We start from the raw sequence: 17,479 nt of genomic DNA, 5'->3' as shown, positions 1-17,479 counted from the left end.
GTTAGTGTGCTAAAAGTTAAGGTACAGTTCTCCGAGAACTAATGGAGAAACTTTTACCTTAAATTGTTGCCATTATTGGAATAGTTTCTGCTTCGTAAATAGAAGGAAAATAATATTTCTATATTAATTTAGTTTATCTTTATACTGAATATGGACATTTGTTTATAAAGGGCAGCTCATCAAGCTTTGTTGTAAAGGCTTTCAAATTCTTGATATTGTAACCATTTTTTTTATTCTTCTGAAATTGCACGAAAATTGATTAATCACTTCAAAGTAATTCCAAATTGTGCTATGATTATATTTTATTCATCATTTCTATCCAATTAAAGGAAAATTAGTTATGGTGTTTTAAAGGTAATAAACAACATTTGCTTTTGCTGTAAATTTCAGAAATGGATGGATTTGGGGGTTAGTATTTTATAGCAAATATTGTTACATTGACCTGTTTAAAGTTTTGTGTTCATAAATGCTGAAAAAAATGAAAAAAATGCTGTTCTTGTAGTCTGGTTCCCTGACCCTACTTCAGATGAAACAGCAATGTATAGAAATCGGGGAATTGTCTGGTTAGGGAACCAGACTAGCTGGCTTGCACCCATTCACGGATGTGTAACTGATTGCAAAAATGTGGACTAATTAAATTTGGTCAATTGGGGGCAGTATCTGAAAAAAAATTGATACAATAGTTCCACTTGTCTTGAAAATGACAGCACACCAGGTGCCATGATTGCACAGAATGCTTGAGACTATTATTCACCGACCGTCTAGTAAAGCATTTCATAATAATTTGGTAGTTTTGTTTTTTGATGTTTGCAAATGTTGTATATTAGCTTTATCACATTCATAACCTGCATTTTGTGATTTAAAAAAAATAAAAGGACAATCTGTCTTCAAGCACACAAATTGCTTCGAGTGAAAAAGTATAGCTTTTGAACGTCTTAAAAATTTGCAAGATATTTAAATAACTCATTTCTTTTAGATGGCTTGTATATCATGAGAGTTTCCGCAGCATTGCAGGAAAAATATTTTGGACTTTTAAGGTTGTGTCGTGAACTCTTTAATGTTTTTCTACATTGGAGTGAAAACATATACTTGTTTTTTGAATATCGCTTTTTGCATGTACATTATGACTTCGTGCAATAACCAATAAAAGACCCCAATCTACTGAATTCAAATGACTTGGTTTTCAGAATTTTTTTTTAGTCACAGAAACAGCAAACATGACTTTCAATAATAATACAGTGACGCTATGTTTTGCAACTTCCAGCTTTTAACTTTTCTCCTTTATTCAACTTCAATATAACAACCCGTTCACTAATTAATGTAAAACAGGACTTCGGAAGATATGAAGATCATCAAGTCAGCTTTTGCAAAAACAATGAACTGCAGTAAAATCTAGCTGTATGAGATTACTTAAGAGTCTTTCAAGTTCTTCCACAAAAAGTTGTCTGTGCCTAATGTTCTTGACTTATTTGCTTATTAAGATGCCGGAAGTGATGCCATTGTTTTTTTTCATGTTTTTAAAGATGATTATTTAGCAGTGGTCTGTGCTTGTGTGGCGCCCGCTTGCGCCTTTCTCTGGGCAGCGATGACGGCAATCATCTCCTCACGCTTTCTCCGTCCGCGACGGAGCGTTCCAAGCTACAAAACAAGACGGGAATAAAAAAAAAAACGGGGCAAAATTATTACAATGGTTGCAAAGCATTTCTGAGTTGCGCCAAACTCTGAAGATTTTACATGAAACGTCTAACATTTGAAATAATTAGGAGTGACTACATCGAAAGATCCACTGTTGCAGTTGTTCAGAAAGGACTTCATAATCTTGTCCAAGTGAAAATTAATGTTGGGCACGATCGGTCGATGTGTGTGATCGGTTGATCGCGACGCTATCAGTTGATTATGCTGCCACCATTTTTGAACAAAACGGTTTCAAATCCAACCGAATGTGAACTTTTTTCTTCATATTTCCAATCAACAAAACAAAATCACATTATTTTAGTGGGCTAGCCCAAGTCCGATAATTTGGGACTCTCAATACTGTGTTGAGAGTCCCAGAACTTAAAGAGGTTGTGGAATGCTCGAAGACATTTCCGTCATTTTTTGGGTATATGTAGCCTAAGGTGTGATGAAATAAAAACGACTATTGTTTCTGTCATGAAATGAGTACAAAGGTTACTTTTGAGAGCTATTTTTCAGGTCCTGTTTCGACCCAAACGTGCAATTTGTGTAAAAGAAGTCGTTGCAGGCAGCAAAAAAAACCCACACTAAATCGTGACGTAATAAACAGGACTCGTTTATGCTACTCTGCATCAGGAGTCCTGTTTATTACGTCACGATTTACTGTGTTTTGTTTGCTGCCCGCAACGACGACTTTTACACAAATTGCACGTTCGGGTCGAAACAGGCATGACAGGACTTGAAAAACAGCTCTCAATAGTACCTTTTGTACTCATTTTATGACAGAAACAATAATCGTTTTTATTTCATCACACCTTAGGCTACATATACCCAAAAAATGACGGAAATGTCTTCGAGCATTCCACAACCTCTTTAAGGTATTGAAAACATGCAATGACAAGAAAATAGACTGGCACCTGAAACAACCAGTCCTACACCCCTTTAAGTCTGCATCAATCGATTGTGTCAAAAGAAACATCTGGTACCTAGCTTTATTTCCACACATTTCCTATAGTCCTGCCACCAGACTACTGAAGGGTCAATCTTTTTAAAAGGTTGGACGTGCACCAGTCTAGTCTTAGGCTTCAAATTGAAATCACTTGGCTTCACTCTAAGCTGCAACACGTTGAAGAAAAGTCTCCTTTAAAAATTGAATTGAGACCTCAAACTTGGCTGGTGAAATACCGAGGACCTTGTCTTTGCCTCATGACAATTTTTGAGAATTTTGTTGGGGGGGGGGGGGCTAAAAAGTGAGTTTGCCTGATTTTGTTAAGCATGTTTGTTCTGCACTTAAGGTCCCAGTCTGGGTTAGTCCGAAAATTTGGGACTCTCAATACTGTGTACTATGAGAGTCCCAAAACTTAAGGTATCCATATCGTGCAAAAGTTTGTGCTGCATAATAAAACCAGTGTGAATCAAATGTGCAAGCTTCTTACTCACTACAGTTTCATTAATAATCCCCGAAACTTCTGCCCTGCAAAGTTGCTGTTGTGAGCATTGCATCACCAAAATTTCAGCGTTTAATTCTAATTTTGCAGGGAGTTATCGAAATCCAAAAGCGAAAAACATCACGTTGACGTGTACTGCAATGCATTGTGCAAAAGACTCCTCAGCTAAAACATTTTCATCGTGTAGATAAAACAGCGCCCTCTTGATGATCTGAGTGAATGCAGAATGTTTCATTTTTTAACAGAGGGCGCTATGTTCATTTGGCCATCGATTAAAAAACAAGTGAGCTGGAAGGCTCTTCCTACACCTACCCAGAATACCTTGGGAATCACACCACCATTTCTAAAGCATGGAGAATGACGTGGATGGTTTTTGAACTGCCAAAAAAATTGCCTTAAAATTGAATTGAAGGTCTCAAATTTTGCAGGTGACATGCTTGAAACTTAAGCATTTCGATGTATGTGTTGTGTGGGCATTAATTAGCCGAATGGTGAGTAAAAAAACATCAGTAGTAATTTTGCACGTTTTTATGCACTCACGGTCCCAGTCTGAGTCTGGGTATGGCCATGTCCGAATTAAGGCTACGACTAGCAGTGGTGCAGTCTACGGAAAGTGGCTTCCATAGTGCATGTGTTTTTGCAAGCCGTAGTCACGTAATTCCGACGTGGCTTTGCAAAATACTGTAGTCACTTACTCTCTTTTTGCAAAACTTGAGCGCTCTCTTGTCCTTACTGACTTTCAGCAATTCAATGCAGCGCTTCTCGTACGGCGCAAAGCCACAGACCTCACGAACCAGATCACGTACAAATTTGACGTGCTTGCGTGGCTGCAACAAAACAATAATTTCCTTCGTGAAATTGAAGTTCCTAAGGAAAGATTTCCATATAGACGAAGTTCACTACTTTTCCTCTGTATTGACTAACAAGCCCCCAGATAGCAATTTCATGTCATCAAAGTCAATTTGAGCAGTGAGAAAATACAAGTATTTTCTTAGAAAAACACTTAGAATTTTTCAGTCCAATCTCACAGGGTTTGTACACAGGGTGTTGAGTGAACTTCGTATAATGGAAATCTTTCTAAAAAAAAATATGTACCATTGTATATTTTTAACCCTAATCTTCTCAAATCCTCCAAAATTCTTTTTGCAAAATGGAGGAATTCGCAGGATTGAGGCGATATGGCAAAAATGTGGCCGATTTCGGAGGATGCACTGTGTCAAGGTCTTGGGCCGGACCTTGTGTTGTTTATGCTCAGCCGTGCATAAATTTAGGCCTAGATTATACATGAAATCCTCCGCACTGCTCCAGGATGTCACTGGCTCTGCCTAACATATTGACAGTGATTGCTGGAGGATTTTGCAGGATTGAGGCAGTGGTCACCCCTCCACGGACCACATTCAAGAAAAATAACAGATGATTTTGCAGGAGTGAAGTTGCATCCAAGTTGTTATTTCTTGAATGTGGTCCTTGGAGGGGTGACCACTGCCTGAAAAATCCTCCGTTATTAAAGGGAATGTACATCATTGGCTTTTGCTGTAATTTTCAGAAATGGAGTATTTGAGGGGTTAGTATAATAGATCAAACATTGTTACACTGACATGTTTGAAGTTTTATGTTCAAAAATGCTAGAAAAACCAAGAAAAACAAAATTGTTTAAGTAGTCTGGTTCCCTGACTCCACTAAAGATGAAATGGATCAATTTATAGTTGCCAGAAAATTGTAAGGTAAGGGAACCAGTCTAGCTGGCCTGCACCCGTTCATGAACATGTAACCAATACCAAACAAAATTTGGACTGAAAAAAGGTAAATTTGGAGCAGTAGTTGAAATATAGTTAGGTTTTTCCAACGGTGGTCGGCCGATCACCGTTGGAAATGTATACAAAAATACAATTTTCTTGAAAATGACTTCACACCAGGTGCCATTATTTTACAGGATGCTTTAGACTCTCATTTACCAACATCCTAGTAAGGTATTTCTTAAAAACTTGGTAGTTTTATTTTTCGATGTTTGCAAATGTTGTATATTCCCTTTAATGTAGTGTGACACTGCATCAAAGCTGCAAATGACGAAGTACACTCACCCCCTTTTTCTTGGGTTTGACTACATTTTTGGTCGTCTTGAAGCCTTTGCTGAGGCCAACACACATGTCATGCCGGATTGCCATATCTACAATCAAAATAATTCAATTTATTACAATTCAATTAGGATGAATTCATTTGGCCTATATATCACACGTAATAACATTTTATATTGGAAAGAATGTTGCAACCTGACGCCACAATTTTTCTTCATATATCATCTCAATGAAGGACAGTCATAGCAAAAAGGATGATAAGATTAAGATTTAAGACATGAATCTGGGATTGAAAAAAATTTCCAATTTTGTTATGATAACTTAGAAAATTTTCTTGACTCTCCATCAAGTATCATGAATTCATGATCATAGACTTTGTACACAATCGCAGAAGTGGCATCAGGTTGCAACATTCTTGCCCCGGTAGGTAGGCAACATTTGCAACATTTTTTTCCCGACACCTGCACACCACGTCCCCCCCCCCCCCTCCCATTTAAACAAAAATTGGCACAATTGCAGGATACCCCGCCACTCGATCTATCCACCTCGTAGCCGGCTACGAGGTCACGGTTGATTGACCTCAATAAACATTCTCAGCGCTACTTGTATGTACTATGCGTCATGCTCCATTGCACTCCCACTTCGTAACCGCGTAGCCGCCAACAGGGTAGTTGGTTTGGACTTAGAATTTTTTCAGCAACTCCCATTCCTTTTGTGTTGCTTCGTTCTCAAGCATATTCAAGGGGACTCCCACTCCGTAGCCTCGTACTTAGTCGTAGCCGCCAACAGGGTGGTTGGTTTGGACTTTTTTCAGCAAGCAACTCCCATTCATTTTGTGTTGCTTCGTTCTCAAATAATGGACCCCCACTCAGTTTCCGCGTAGCTGGCAATGGACTTGAATTGTTTCTTTTGCAGTGATTCCAACCTCGTAGCCAGTGATTTTAGGGGTGTATTTCCGAGTGGCGGGGTATTCTGCAATTACTCCCAAAAATTACTCATCATGAATGATCAAAGAAAAAAAATAGGTTGTAAAAATAACAGCTGACAATATGAAGGATTGTTTTCCAATACACAAGCCCCGTTAGCGAGCATGGCCTCATGGTTTATACTAATTAGGTAGGCCTAGGCCTATAGCCAAATAAATTGCTGCAAAGAGCACACTGGCGCTGGCTGCAAATTTGCCTAGCATGCCCAGTATCCGGACATCCACTTTTCCAGGGCAAATTTGTACCGTTAAATCTATTTTTACAGTGTTTTCACAATAATGAAACAAAACTTCTTTTTGGTAACCGTGCAAATAGTTTGAAATTCACAACATTTGGAGTTCTGATTGATGATCACGTAAATGCTTAACGATAATTTTCGTTCACATATCGGCTCCAAAACGTTCACAACAAAATTAAATTAATCACAAGAATACACAGGAAAATGGATAAAAACTGTGACTCTATAGAAGTGCATACACTTAATTTTAAATATGATTCATTTTAAGGAACAAATATCAAAGGATTGAAAGAAAATCGACGGATTTTAAAGTCAAGTTCACATTTCTTACTGAGGTATTTTGAGGGCAACCCACGAAAAGGAAGTTACGAAGCATTGTGGGAAATGACCTTTGACTTGTGAAACATAGCGCCTAAATTTTCGTCAACATGAGGTATGTTTTTGCCGTGTCCTCATTACAATTTGAAATTTTTGGGTAAATGTTGTCTTGTTTACTAATAAGGTAGTTTTGAATGACATAACGTATTGTTAATGCATCAATTTAGATACTTTCCAGTTGAAAAATGGGCTTTAGAATCTGTTTCTAGTCTCGATTAAATTTGCTTTCACACAGCGCCAAATTTGAAAATTCTTTTCGTGCTTTTTTGACACTTCGCCCCCTATTCGATATTGTAGCCTAAACTTAACTAATTTCGCCCCTTATGTATTTTTGTTGTTGTTTTTTTTTGGGGGGGGGGAGGGGAAGTTCTGCTTGCCAACTAAATTATGAGTAAATACAACATAATCTTCAATCAAATTGTTGGAAACATTCGTGACAATTTATCATGGTACTATAGTCCTAATCCTTATCTTTAGAATTAGGACACCTCTATTTTTCACAAGTTCTGTTCAAAACTGAATTTTGCATTTTTGCAATAAACTGACCAGTAGTACCAAAGTGACTTTTGCAGGCTAAAGAAGTCTTATCTTCTGATGAATGTTTTAACGTTGTAATTTTGAAATCACTTTCAAAGAACATGTGACTATTTCCTACCTTTTTTGCAGTTTGTCATCTTGGTTTTTGAGTCTGTTTACTGTTTGTCAATGTGTCATTGCCGTGTTTTACCCCCCTAATTTCCCTCATAAATCAAAGCCCTGCCAGCCTCTTTCCACAAACAAACCTGCTGATATAGGCCATGTAGGCCTACTGTTCAGATATAAGACAAGAAATATCAGAATGTCACTTTTGAGAGTCATTTAGCCAGCTGTTTTGGTGAGTCTTGTAACCTTATATAGGAACGGGTCCTAAAAGTAAGGATTACCTTTAATCATGTTTATGGATAAAAATGCTGTTTTTGTTTGCAGTGGCTATCGTCATAATCAGGTATGGCCGTGATGGCAGCCGTCACGTGATTTTTACATGATACTTTTAGTTGCGCTATGAAGTATCATTCATTATGTTCATTTAACGAACTGTCTGGTTCCAGACCGGAACCATGCAGACTGTCATTCAACCGAATGGTTCTCAGATTTGATTTCCCTTAGGCTATTGACTGATTGAGTTATTAATAAAAAAATCTTCCAAACTCACTCAAAGTCACAGATTTAATACGAAGAAGAAAATGAAATCTACTTTAATAAAACGAATGTGTTGATTAAAAACATAAAAGTTAAGAAGTCTATATAAACATGTACAACACATTTTTTTTTTTTATATTTAAAAACCCCAGCTCATTAAACGTATAAACCATGACCCAATCAAGCTACCGAAGCATTCTGGGTGGCTGGTTTTGGATTGTGTTTTTACAATGCTGTATAAACCATTGACAATATTTACAACTTTGTACAGCTGTCCTAACGATAGCCACTTCCTTTTTTTTTATATTTGAAACTTTGGTCATTGTAATGTTCCTAGGTCATGATGCTTTGCCAAATAAAGACAGTTAAGAATCAGAAAGTTTGTCTTTTCAAATACCTATTCCTTTGTATTTGTTTCATTTGCAGAAATTTCAAATTCAAGCTTTCCCGTAGCGCAAGACAGAAGCAAGAACAAGCGAACAATTCCAGTGAGACGCCCCTATCAGGAGTCATCCCCCCCACACAGGCACCATGTTCCACAACGCAGGCCTCCTTAACGTCGTGGTTCCAACCCCCCTCTAAAGCAACCATGACCCACCCCCTTAAAGCCCTGTCCACCAATAACAACTTTGGGAAAGCGACAGAGTTTAAACATTCCAGCTTGGCTGCGGGTTCAGCGTTACCCAAGCTGCCTGTATCGTCCGATGCTCTAACATCCCCTCCACAGACTTCAAAACCTGTTGCGTCTGTTCAACCATATACACCTCAGAACTCGAGGTAAATCGTACAGCAATGATAACGTGATTGGCCATCGTGTAGTGAAGACCCCTCTTTAGTTTTGATCAAGTAAGAGTCAAGTGTGCTCGTTATCATTCAAAAATGAACTTTTCAGCCTAAAGCAGACTTTCTCAATCCTTACTGACACTGTTTTGTGTAAATTTGAAGAGTTTCTTGGGGTAGAAATTGCAATTTTCATACGCGGTTTACGGTTGGTGCCATGCGATTTAATGCGTGTTCACGGTACATCGATGTCATGGCAATGAGTGCCAGCTTTATTTTCGTGTTGCGTTTTGTCGTCCTCATTGCTATTTTACCCCCAAATTGCGCTCAAATATTCACAATCCTGCCCTCTATCTATGGACCTGTTTATTCTTAATGTCGCCAACTAGTTTGGTAAGTCAAATAAATTTAAAGTAGATTTTGCTCTCTTGTAGGGAACGGGGTCCTACAGTACACGATCGCCATGTGGTCATACAATTTGGCAAGATTACCATATGCGAAGTTCACTAATTTTCCTCTGTATTGACTAACAAGCCCCCGGATAGCAATTTCATGTCATCAAAGTCAATTTGAGCAGTGAGAAAATACAAGCATTTTCTTAGAAAACACTTAGAATTGTTCAGTCCACTCTCATAGGGTTTGTACACAGAGTGTTGAGTGAACTTCGTATATGGAAATCTTTCCGTTATGTAGTGCAGTCACTTGTCATAACCAGTTCTAGAATGAAAAAATGTGAAAACCTTGTTTTGTTAAAAACAAATAAAAAATTGTGACAGTAGGAGATCCATAATTCAGATGCCACTTCTTTGGTTGTGTACAAAGTCTACAAAGAGTCAAGTGCATTTTCAATGTTTTTTTTTCTAACAAAATGGGAAAACTTTCTCAGTCCCAGATTCATATCTGTTCAACAGTTTTGCAATGACTGACTTTCATTGAGATAATTTATGATGAAGAAAGTGGCGTCAGGTTGCAACAATCTCTACGATTTTTAGTAAACACACATTGAGGGGAGTATTCAGTGCTATTAAAAGTAAATTTTGTTACCAAAAATACAAATCCCCTTAAAGAGGTTGTGGAATGCTCGAAGACATTTCCGTCATTTTTGGGGTATATGTAGCCTAAGGTGTGATGAAATAAAAACGACTATTGTTTCTGTCATGAAATGAGTACAAAGGTTATTTTTGAGAGCTATTTTTCAGGTCCTGTTTCGACCCGAACGTGCAATTTGTGTAAAAGTCGTCGTTGCGGGCAGCAAACAAAACACAGTAAATCGTGACGTAATAAACAGGACTCGTTTATGCTACTCTGTATCGGGAGTCCTGTTTATTACGTCACGATTTACTGTGTTTTGTTTGCTGCCCGCAACGACGACTTTTACACAAATTGCTAGTTCGGGTCGAAACAGGCATAACAGGACTTGAAAAACAGCTCTCAAAAGTACCTTTTGTACTCATTTTATGACAGAAACAATAGTCGTTTTTATTTCATCACACCTTAGGCTACATATACTCGAAAAATGACGGAAATGTCTTCGAGCATTCCACAACCTCTTTAAAATATTCATGCTTGTTAGGGCACAGGTACATGCAGCTTTAATGTATTTGATTATTGCTATAATCGCCGTTTTGAACACTTGAAGGTACGAACAGATAGAGTAAGCATATTGGTTTATTTCGACACAACCGTTTCGCTTTTGATAAGTTGCACCCCAATTTTTCTGTTGTAATATGCCTCAGCACATTCAATTTATCTTTGGTTATTTTTATTTTGGAAAACCCTAGGAATAACAGGCAACAATCTGATCAGCATTCTTCAAAGTCCCGTGGTCTGAACGACTTGTTCATCATTGAAGATTCGCTGCCCGATGATTTCGATGACTTGGATGATTTCCTCGAATCCCCTTTAACAGGTTGGAAAATAGAAAATATTCCTGTGTTGTATAAAATCCAAGTGTTGCTTTACTGGCTGGATCGGAAATATCTCGGAAGCTGCGGGCCAACGAATTCGTGTTGATGCCTGAGTCGCGTGATTGTGCTATGTAATTTCTGGCAGGAGTAGTGTTTTGCGTAAAAAAAAATAAAAAAATATCAGCCTTTTGACCCCAGTGACCCCAGGATGGATGAGAGAAATGATGGCTCTATCCCATTCAGAGACGCCTCTCCTATAGATTGGCTTGTGAATAAAGAATGTGGGTAAGAACAAGATCCAACTTTGTTCCCAACCCGGCTATACCAACCAGTCTTCCACTTATCTGAGAACGACAATACTTTTGACATCCTAATTTCACTCTTGGATGAACCAATCTCATCCAAATGAAGTTGTAAGTGTCACTTATCAGACAAATTTTGACGGAATTTCCTCCAAGTGAGTTCCTTTTAACTCACTGACCCATACCTACGGATTCTTTTGAATCTAGCGGCTGATGAGTCCCCGAAGGGACGAAAATGCATTCCCGCTATTGCCCTCAGGTAAAACCTAACCCACCCCACTGCCTGGGTAAACTTGGCTACGGTCAAAACTTCCCTTGATTTCTCCCTCTTATTTCTACCCAATTTTGAAGACCCCCTCATGTGTCTCAATTGAAGAAATGAACCACACAATGTCACACCATCGAATAACTCAATGTGTTGTTCCTACGCACATTCTTTATTCACAAGCCAATCTATAGGAGAGGCCTCTCTGAATGGGATGGAGCTATCATTTCTCTCACCTCTGACCCAGTTGTGTCATGTGAGATGTTGGGCTGGGCTACTGATACTTTTGACAAAGTTTGGTTGAAATCGATAGGCGCAAAAGACAATGTCAACGCTTGCTACTAATATAAACCGTGACAAGACCAGTTAAACTGGTCTTGTTAAACTGGTCTTGTCATGGTTTATATTTCTTTCTATTTTTTACATTTATCAAATTATTTCTTTACTTTGCTTCAGGATTATATGTGGGAGAATCAGAGTATCAGACATTTCTAAATCTGGTTCTCCTAAGTTTTTTTTTCAAACTGAATAACGGTTATCCGATTTTCAATGAAAGTTCCCATCCAGCTCACAGTCATGCCAACAAAAAGTGACGGGTGAGGTGCCACATGCAATGCCCTCCCAATGACTGGGTATAGTTTGCAGGATTCAGTGACCACTGGGCCTTTACAAAAACTATAACGGTTAAAAAACTTGGTTGGAACTCCCCGTTCTGTTGAATGGGTAGCCCCTTCACGAACCAAGAAGACCACTAGCAAGTAAATGCAGACTCGGACCAAATTAGTGTATGTTTCAAATATTTTAACACTTTACCTTGTGTCACAAAAAATGGAAGGCCTTTTTTTTTTTTTTTAGTTGATTTGGTCAATTTTCAAAATCCAAATTGAACAGCGGAATTCAAACGGAATTTTTAAAACTCTTTCAGGACTGTTGGGGAGTGTGGCCTAGTGGGTAGGATTCGTGACTCATGATCAGAGGGTCAGGGGTTCGAATCCAGCTGCTGGCCATATGTTGTGCCCTTGGGCAAGCCACTTGACCTCCACTTGCCTCTCTCCACCCAGGAGTATACAATTTACCAGCGTTAGCTGGGGAGTAACTTGCGATGGACTAGCATCCCATCAATGGGAGTAAAAATATTCTCAGTCGTTTCATGCTACTGAAACTGCAGATAAACGCCGGCCTGATGGGCCATATTGGCTCGTGACAGACTTAACTTACTATTCACGACATTTCATCCCTAAATTCAACTTGTCTTTATCTTGCCGTACATTGTCACCTCGCAATACTTGAGCGCTATTTCCAATTTACAGATAAAAAGAAGAAGCACAGTCCAAAAGCTGTCAAGAGTAAAGATTGGAACCCTAAAACCTCATCAGGAACGAAAGCCGGAGATTGGAACGGTTATGAATGCATCGACTTGACCAATAGCATTGGCAAGCCCGCAGGACAAACTACAAGACAAGAAGTGACAACCATTAGTCCGGACTACTTGCGGGAGCTGTCGGATTGTGACGAGAACGCTGGTTAGAAAACGAAAATTTTGAATTCTTTTGTTGCTGTCGTTATTAAATACAGCCCATTCCTTCGAAAAAAAAATCATAGAATTGCTTACCAAAGAAATTTGGTAAGCGCAGAGTATGTTCACTTAGCAAAATAGGTTACCAGTTAAAATGTTATGCAATGTATATAGCTTGCAACTGGTTCCCGCTGTTCTTAATGCCTAACGTTGTGTAGGTCCTAAGTGCAGGTGAATTTTCTTCAGGATCCATGAAGTGAATTTTGCTTAGGATCATATTTGGTGCAATCAAGCTAAATGAGTTGTTTGTCGGGAACTTTCATTTGGAAATTCAGGCCAAAATAGGGCCACTACATCACATCACTTCATCACATCTCTTGGTGTTCAGACTTCCATAATTTTTGAACTAAAGATGGTATCAGCATGCGGTTTTCACAGCAGTAATGCTGAGATTGTGCTCTGTTCAAAAGTGTAAAAATAAAAATTGACCAGGGTCGACAAACGACTCATTTAGCTTGATCGCATCACATATTTTGTGCATCTTTCTATTCCTCTTATAAAATTTATGAAAACTATTTTCCATTTTGGTTATTCTATTGCAAAATGCACTTCTTTAAACCATTTTTGTTAAGAATTCCGTGCTTATCAGGACAATGGAGGGCGCTGTTGCTGTGATGTCATTTCAGGAAAGACACTGTTTTGTATTCAAATTGTGAACCCAACAATTTGCATATTAAAAACATTTATGAGAAAAGTTTGCTCATTGGCTTACTACCATGTACTGACACATCAATGAATCACCAAAGAATAGAAAAAAGACGACAGCGAAATATCCAAAATTCTGGTAACTTTTGGTGCTGAAATAGCTGTAACATTGAGGTTTCTGCCTGAAATGACACTTTTGCTCGTGAATATGGAAATTGGCATTAGCATAAAAATAAAAAAGCACCAAAATACCCTTGAAATGGCAAAACAATCATTGAAAATATGGTTTAATGGGACACAAAGGTGCATTTTCAAAGATTGCCTTAAAAAAAATTATATTACGTGGGCCGTTGAATTGAACATTACTACCCTCCAACTTGTGAGACTCTCTATAAAAAGCCAAACCTTTTCTTCAGTTTAACCTTAATAGCCCTTCTAAATCCAGTAATTTCAAAGAAGCTGACGATGTCTGTTAGAATTGGGGATACGAGCATCATGCGAAAGATATGTTGTTCAACCTGTTGAGATTTGAGTTTTTGTTTCAATATATAGATGACAAACCAATCAACCGATCCAGACGACTCAGCAGACGACACAAAGCAGCGTTGATAACAGACGAGAGCGACGAAGATGAAAACAAAGAGAATAGTAAGTCACTCGAAAATTGTATCATTTTTTCCTCGTACCAGTTTGCTCATTGGCCAATTTCTTTCGTCAATACGGCGATTCCCAATTGCGCCACCAAGAGTTGCCACAGAGTCAGTTCACAGTGCATTGTGGGAGACGGGCGACTCATTCCAAGCGCGGGACACTTAAAACTGTTGGTTTATTTGCCAATATCTTTCGTCAGTTTGGGGGATTTCCAATACAGTGCGCCACCAAGAGTTTGCCACGGAGCGTTCATTATTCACAGTGCATTGTGGGAGAAGGTCGACACATTCGCAGCGCGTGACACTTAAACTTGTTAGTTTGTCCAGTCAGTTGTTTCATAAGCTTATGATTCAACTATTGTTTTCTTTTCTTTTTATCACAATGGTGTTTTTTTTTTCTGTGAGGTGACAGAATGCTTTGCCCCGATCTATAAAAAAAATTCCTGAAGTTGTCTACTGACATTTGTTCGAATCACGGCCATGTTTTTGTCGACTGTTTATTTGAAAATGAACTCTCCGGGGCAAACTCTTGGTGGTGCACCTGTGTTGGGAATTGCCGATATTGACCCATTGCTGTGTGTAGTTTCTTTTCAAAAAATTTAAATGGCCAAATATTTCAGTCTTAAATAGCAGGACCTTCTTGAGCCAAAAGCCGTTTGCCTTTGAAGAAGCCCTTGCTACATGTGCTAAGGTTAAAATATCAGGCCGTTTCAATTTCTTGATTTGTACATGTATATCTCAGGTCAATCCAGTCAGTGAGCAGTTTTCAGCAGTTTCATTCATTTTCATGTAATTTCTTTTGTGTAATTTCTTGCAAGAAGAATTTGTTCAGCCTGAGCATTGTCACTTTTATGCAACTAAACTTGATGTTGTAGACGAGATGGATTGCGACCCAGCTCTGCACGGATACTCAACGAACACCCTGAAGTTTATGCCAGACACCTGTGAATTCTTTACGGTAAGTCCGATCAATCAATCAAAATCATAATCATAATCATAGTCTGAGGTGTTGTATTTTGGTACATTAGGAATCAGTAGGGTTATTGCAAAGATAACTTGTGGGACGTAAAATAGGACAGAATCGTGCAGAGGCTGAAGTGAAGCTTTGCAGGTATTAGGAAAGAGAAAGTCATTCTTGTAAAAAACGTTTATTGCACTTCAGTCAGGCATTCCGTTGACAATTTATGACTGTTTAAGGTTCACAGTTATTAACACGTCAAAAAAAGTAAAGTATCAGGCATCCCACAGTCATGGAATGTCCTGGAAAAAGAAGTAGCCCTGGAAAGTCATGGAAAAGTCGTGGAAAATTGGGGACAATAAAAAAGTCATGGAAAATTGGGGACAATAAAAAAGTCATGGAAAAGTCATGGAAAATTGGGGACAATAAAAAAAGTCATGGAAAATTGGGGACAATGAAAAAAGTCATGGAAAAGTCATGGAAAATTGGGGACAATAAAAAAAGTCATGGAAAAGTCATGGAAAATTGGGGACAATAAAAAAGTCATGGAAAAGTCAAGGAAAATTGGGGACAATAAAGTCACGGAAAAGTCATGGAAAATTGGAGACAATATAAAAAAAAGTCATGGAAAAGTCATGGAAAATTGGGGACAAAAAAGTCATGGAACATTGGGGACAATAAAAAAGTCATGGAAAAGTCATGGAACATTGGGGACAATAAAAAAGTCATGGAAAAGTCATGGAAAATTGGGGACAATAAAAAAGTCATGGAAAATTGGGGACAATAAAAAAGTCATGGAAACTTGGGGACAATAAAAAAGTCATGGAAAAGTCATAAATATATACAGAGCAAACAAGGATTATTTTTGATGGGCCGCTTTTGATGTAATAATACCAAGCAACTTGTCTCTGCTAAATGGCGCTAAATGCCATGGATATTATCATAGTTTAGTCCTTGAATGTCCTGCAAAAGTCATGGAATTTGGTTTTCAGATTTTTGTGGTAACCCTGAAAACTGTGTTTCCAGTTTTATGTTCAAGAAAATGAAAGTTGCCAAATTTTGTGCAACTTTGTACTCCCCTTAAATGTAGGGAACTATTTGTTTAATTGAAAATGTTCCATGCTTTTCCAGACAACTGAGGGCGCTGTTGCTGTGATGTCATTTCAGGAAGACACTGTTCAGTTTAGGGTTTTCTGTTCAAATCGTGAACCCAAAATGTACTCATTGAAAAAATGTGTGCGAAAGGGTTGCTCATTGGACTCCATGTACTTACACAACATATAATCGAGAAAAATTATGACAGCAAAATATCAAAATTTGTAGCAACTTTTTGTGCTTGAATAGCTGTAACATAGAAGTTCTGCCTGAAATGACATCACAGGTTTGCTCATGAATATGGACATTTGCATTAGCACAAAAAACCAAAACAGCACCAAATACCATTGAAAATGGCAAAACGAAAATTGAAAATAAGGTTAAATGGGACACAAAGGTGCAATTTCAAGGATTGCATAATTAAATTACATGAAATGGGCCCTTAAATTATTTGAATTTATCAACTTTAATTTATTGGGATGTTTTTTCAGGAGACGCAAAATGAGGCAGTTACCCAGGACCCCGACGATCTGATTGATATTCCGAGCCCCTCACCCCCGCCCTCGGAGTACGACTTTTACTCGGATCCAGACGATGCCTTCCCATCATTCACTGCTCAGGATCCCACCGAACCAGAGGACGACTACTTCATGGAGGAATTCCCATCGCAGACTCCAGAGGGCGCCCTTGCTCCGAGGCAGTCGCTTCAAGAGATGAGGATTAATCAAGAATCAGCTGGATCCTTCAGTGGCGATAGAGAAACAGAAACGCCAGCAGCTGCTGACTCAAAAGCTTGGTGAGTTGTCCCTGGTTCGATTCCTGCCAGAGCCACTTTGTGGATTATAAATCCAAAAATTGTTTTGCCTCTACCTGAATGTGCTCTTCAGGATTTTGCATCCAAATTTTGACACCGATTTTCCTTTTTAATCTGTGGCAGAAACTTCTGCTTGTCACTTGGTGGTCGGACGGTCGGTCTGTATATCTGTCCCCGAAAATTGACCAAAATAAGACCCATAGGTTTCTCATCAAATATAACTACCAAATTTAATTTAAAAAAAAAATGAATAACAAAATCAATTCCGATACTTCGGAAAGAAGTTTATGAAAAGTTTATATAGCAAATTTGATATTGGGAATCGTTCACTGCAAAATGTTTTCTGTTGTTTGCGAATTCGCAGCTTGAATACTTTAATACTTACTTACGTCACAAATTTGATTTTTCATTTGGTTTCTCCAATAAGAATAAAGCAGGCATGCAACTTTTCCTCGGATTAGGCTTGGACGGTATTTCGGTATAACCGGATAGTCAAGGTTTTTTTTAAT

At 38.4% G+C, this 17,479-nt stretch overlaps 2 protein-coding genes across 3 annotated transcripts in view; one reads left to right on the top strand and one right to left on the bottom strand.

Moving 5' to 3' along the window:
- Nucleotides 1-1,249: 1,249 nt before the first annotated feature.
- Nucleotides 1,250-6,843, bottom strand: LOC119739812 (60S ribosomal protein L36-like). Its single transcript, XM_038214899.1, has 4 exons — nucleotides 6,753-6,843; nucleotides 5,204-5,289; nucleotides 3,818-3,949; nucleotides 1,250-1,638 (listed from the first exon to the last, which is right to left on the bottom strand). The coding sequence occupies exons 2-4, from the start codon at nucleotides 5,285-5,287 to the stop codon at nucleotides 1,528-1,530; spliced, it is 327 nt and encodes a 108-aa protein (XP_038070827.1). The 5' UTR covers nucleotides 5,288-5,289; nucleotides 6,753-6,843; the 3' UTR covers nucleotides 1,250-1,527.
- Nucleotides 6,721-17,479, top strand: part of LOC119739801 (Bloom syndrome protein homolog) — a 36,323-nt gene continuing 25,564 nt past the window's right edge. Inside the window, exons 1-7 of one of the 2 annotated variants that reach the window (XM_038214888.1) lie at nucleotides 6,721-6,854; nucleotides 8,405-8,755; nucleotides 10,540-10,667; nucleotides 12,543-12,755; nucleotides 14,006-14,101; nucleotides 14,979-15,061; nucleotides 16,648-16,952. In XM_038214888.1, the coding sequence (XP_038070816.1) occupies nucleotides 6,850-6,854; nucleotides 8,405-8,755; nucleotides 10,540-10,667; nucleotides 12,543-12,755; nucleotides 14,006-14,101; nucleotides 14,979-15,061; nucleotides 16,648-16,952 (1,181 nt within the window). In that variant the 5' untranslated portion in view covers nucleotides 6,721-6,849. Of the gene's footprint in view, nucleotides 6,897-8,404; nucleotides 8,756-10,539; nucleotides 10,668-12,542; nucleotides 12,756-14,005; nucleotides 14,102-14,978; nucleotides 15,062-16,647; nucleotides 16,953-17,479 lie in introns of both variants that reach the window. The other variant, XM_038214879.1, reaches the window with a different exon arrangement.

The sequence above is a fragment of the Patiria miniata genome, unplaced genomic scaffold (assembly GCF_015706575.1).
Source record: "Patiria miniata isolate m_02_andy unplaced genomic scaffold, ASM1570657v1 HiC_scaffold_10, whole genome shotgun sequence".
NCBI classification, from domain to species: Eukaryota; Metazoa; Echinodermata; class Asteroidea; order Valvatida; family Asterinidae; genus Patiria; species Patiria miniata.
Note: the sequence above shows the minus strand (reverse complement) of the source record. Positions and strands in the feature narration are given on the sequence as shown.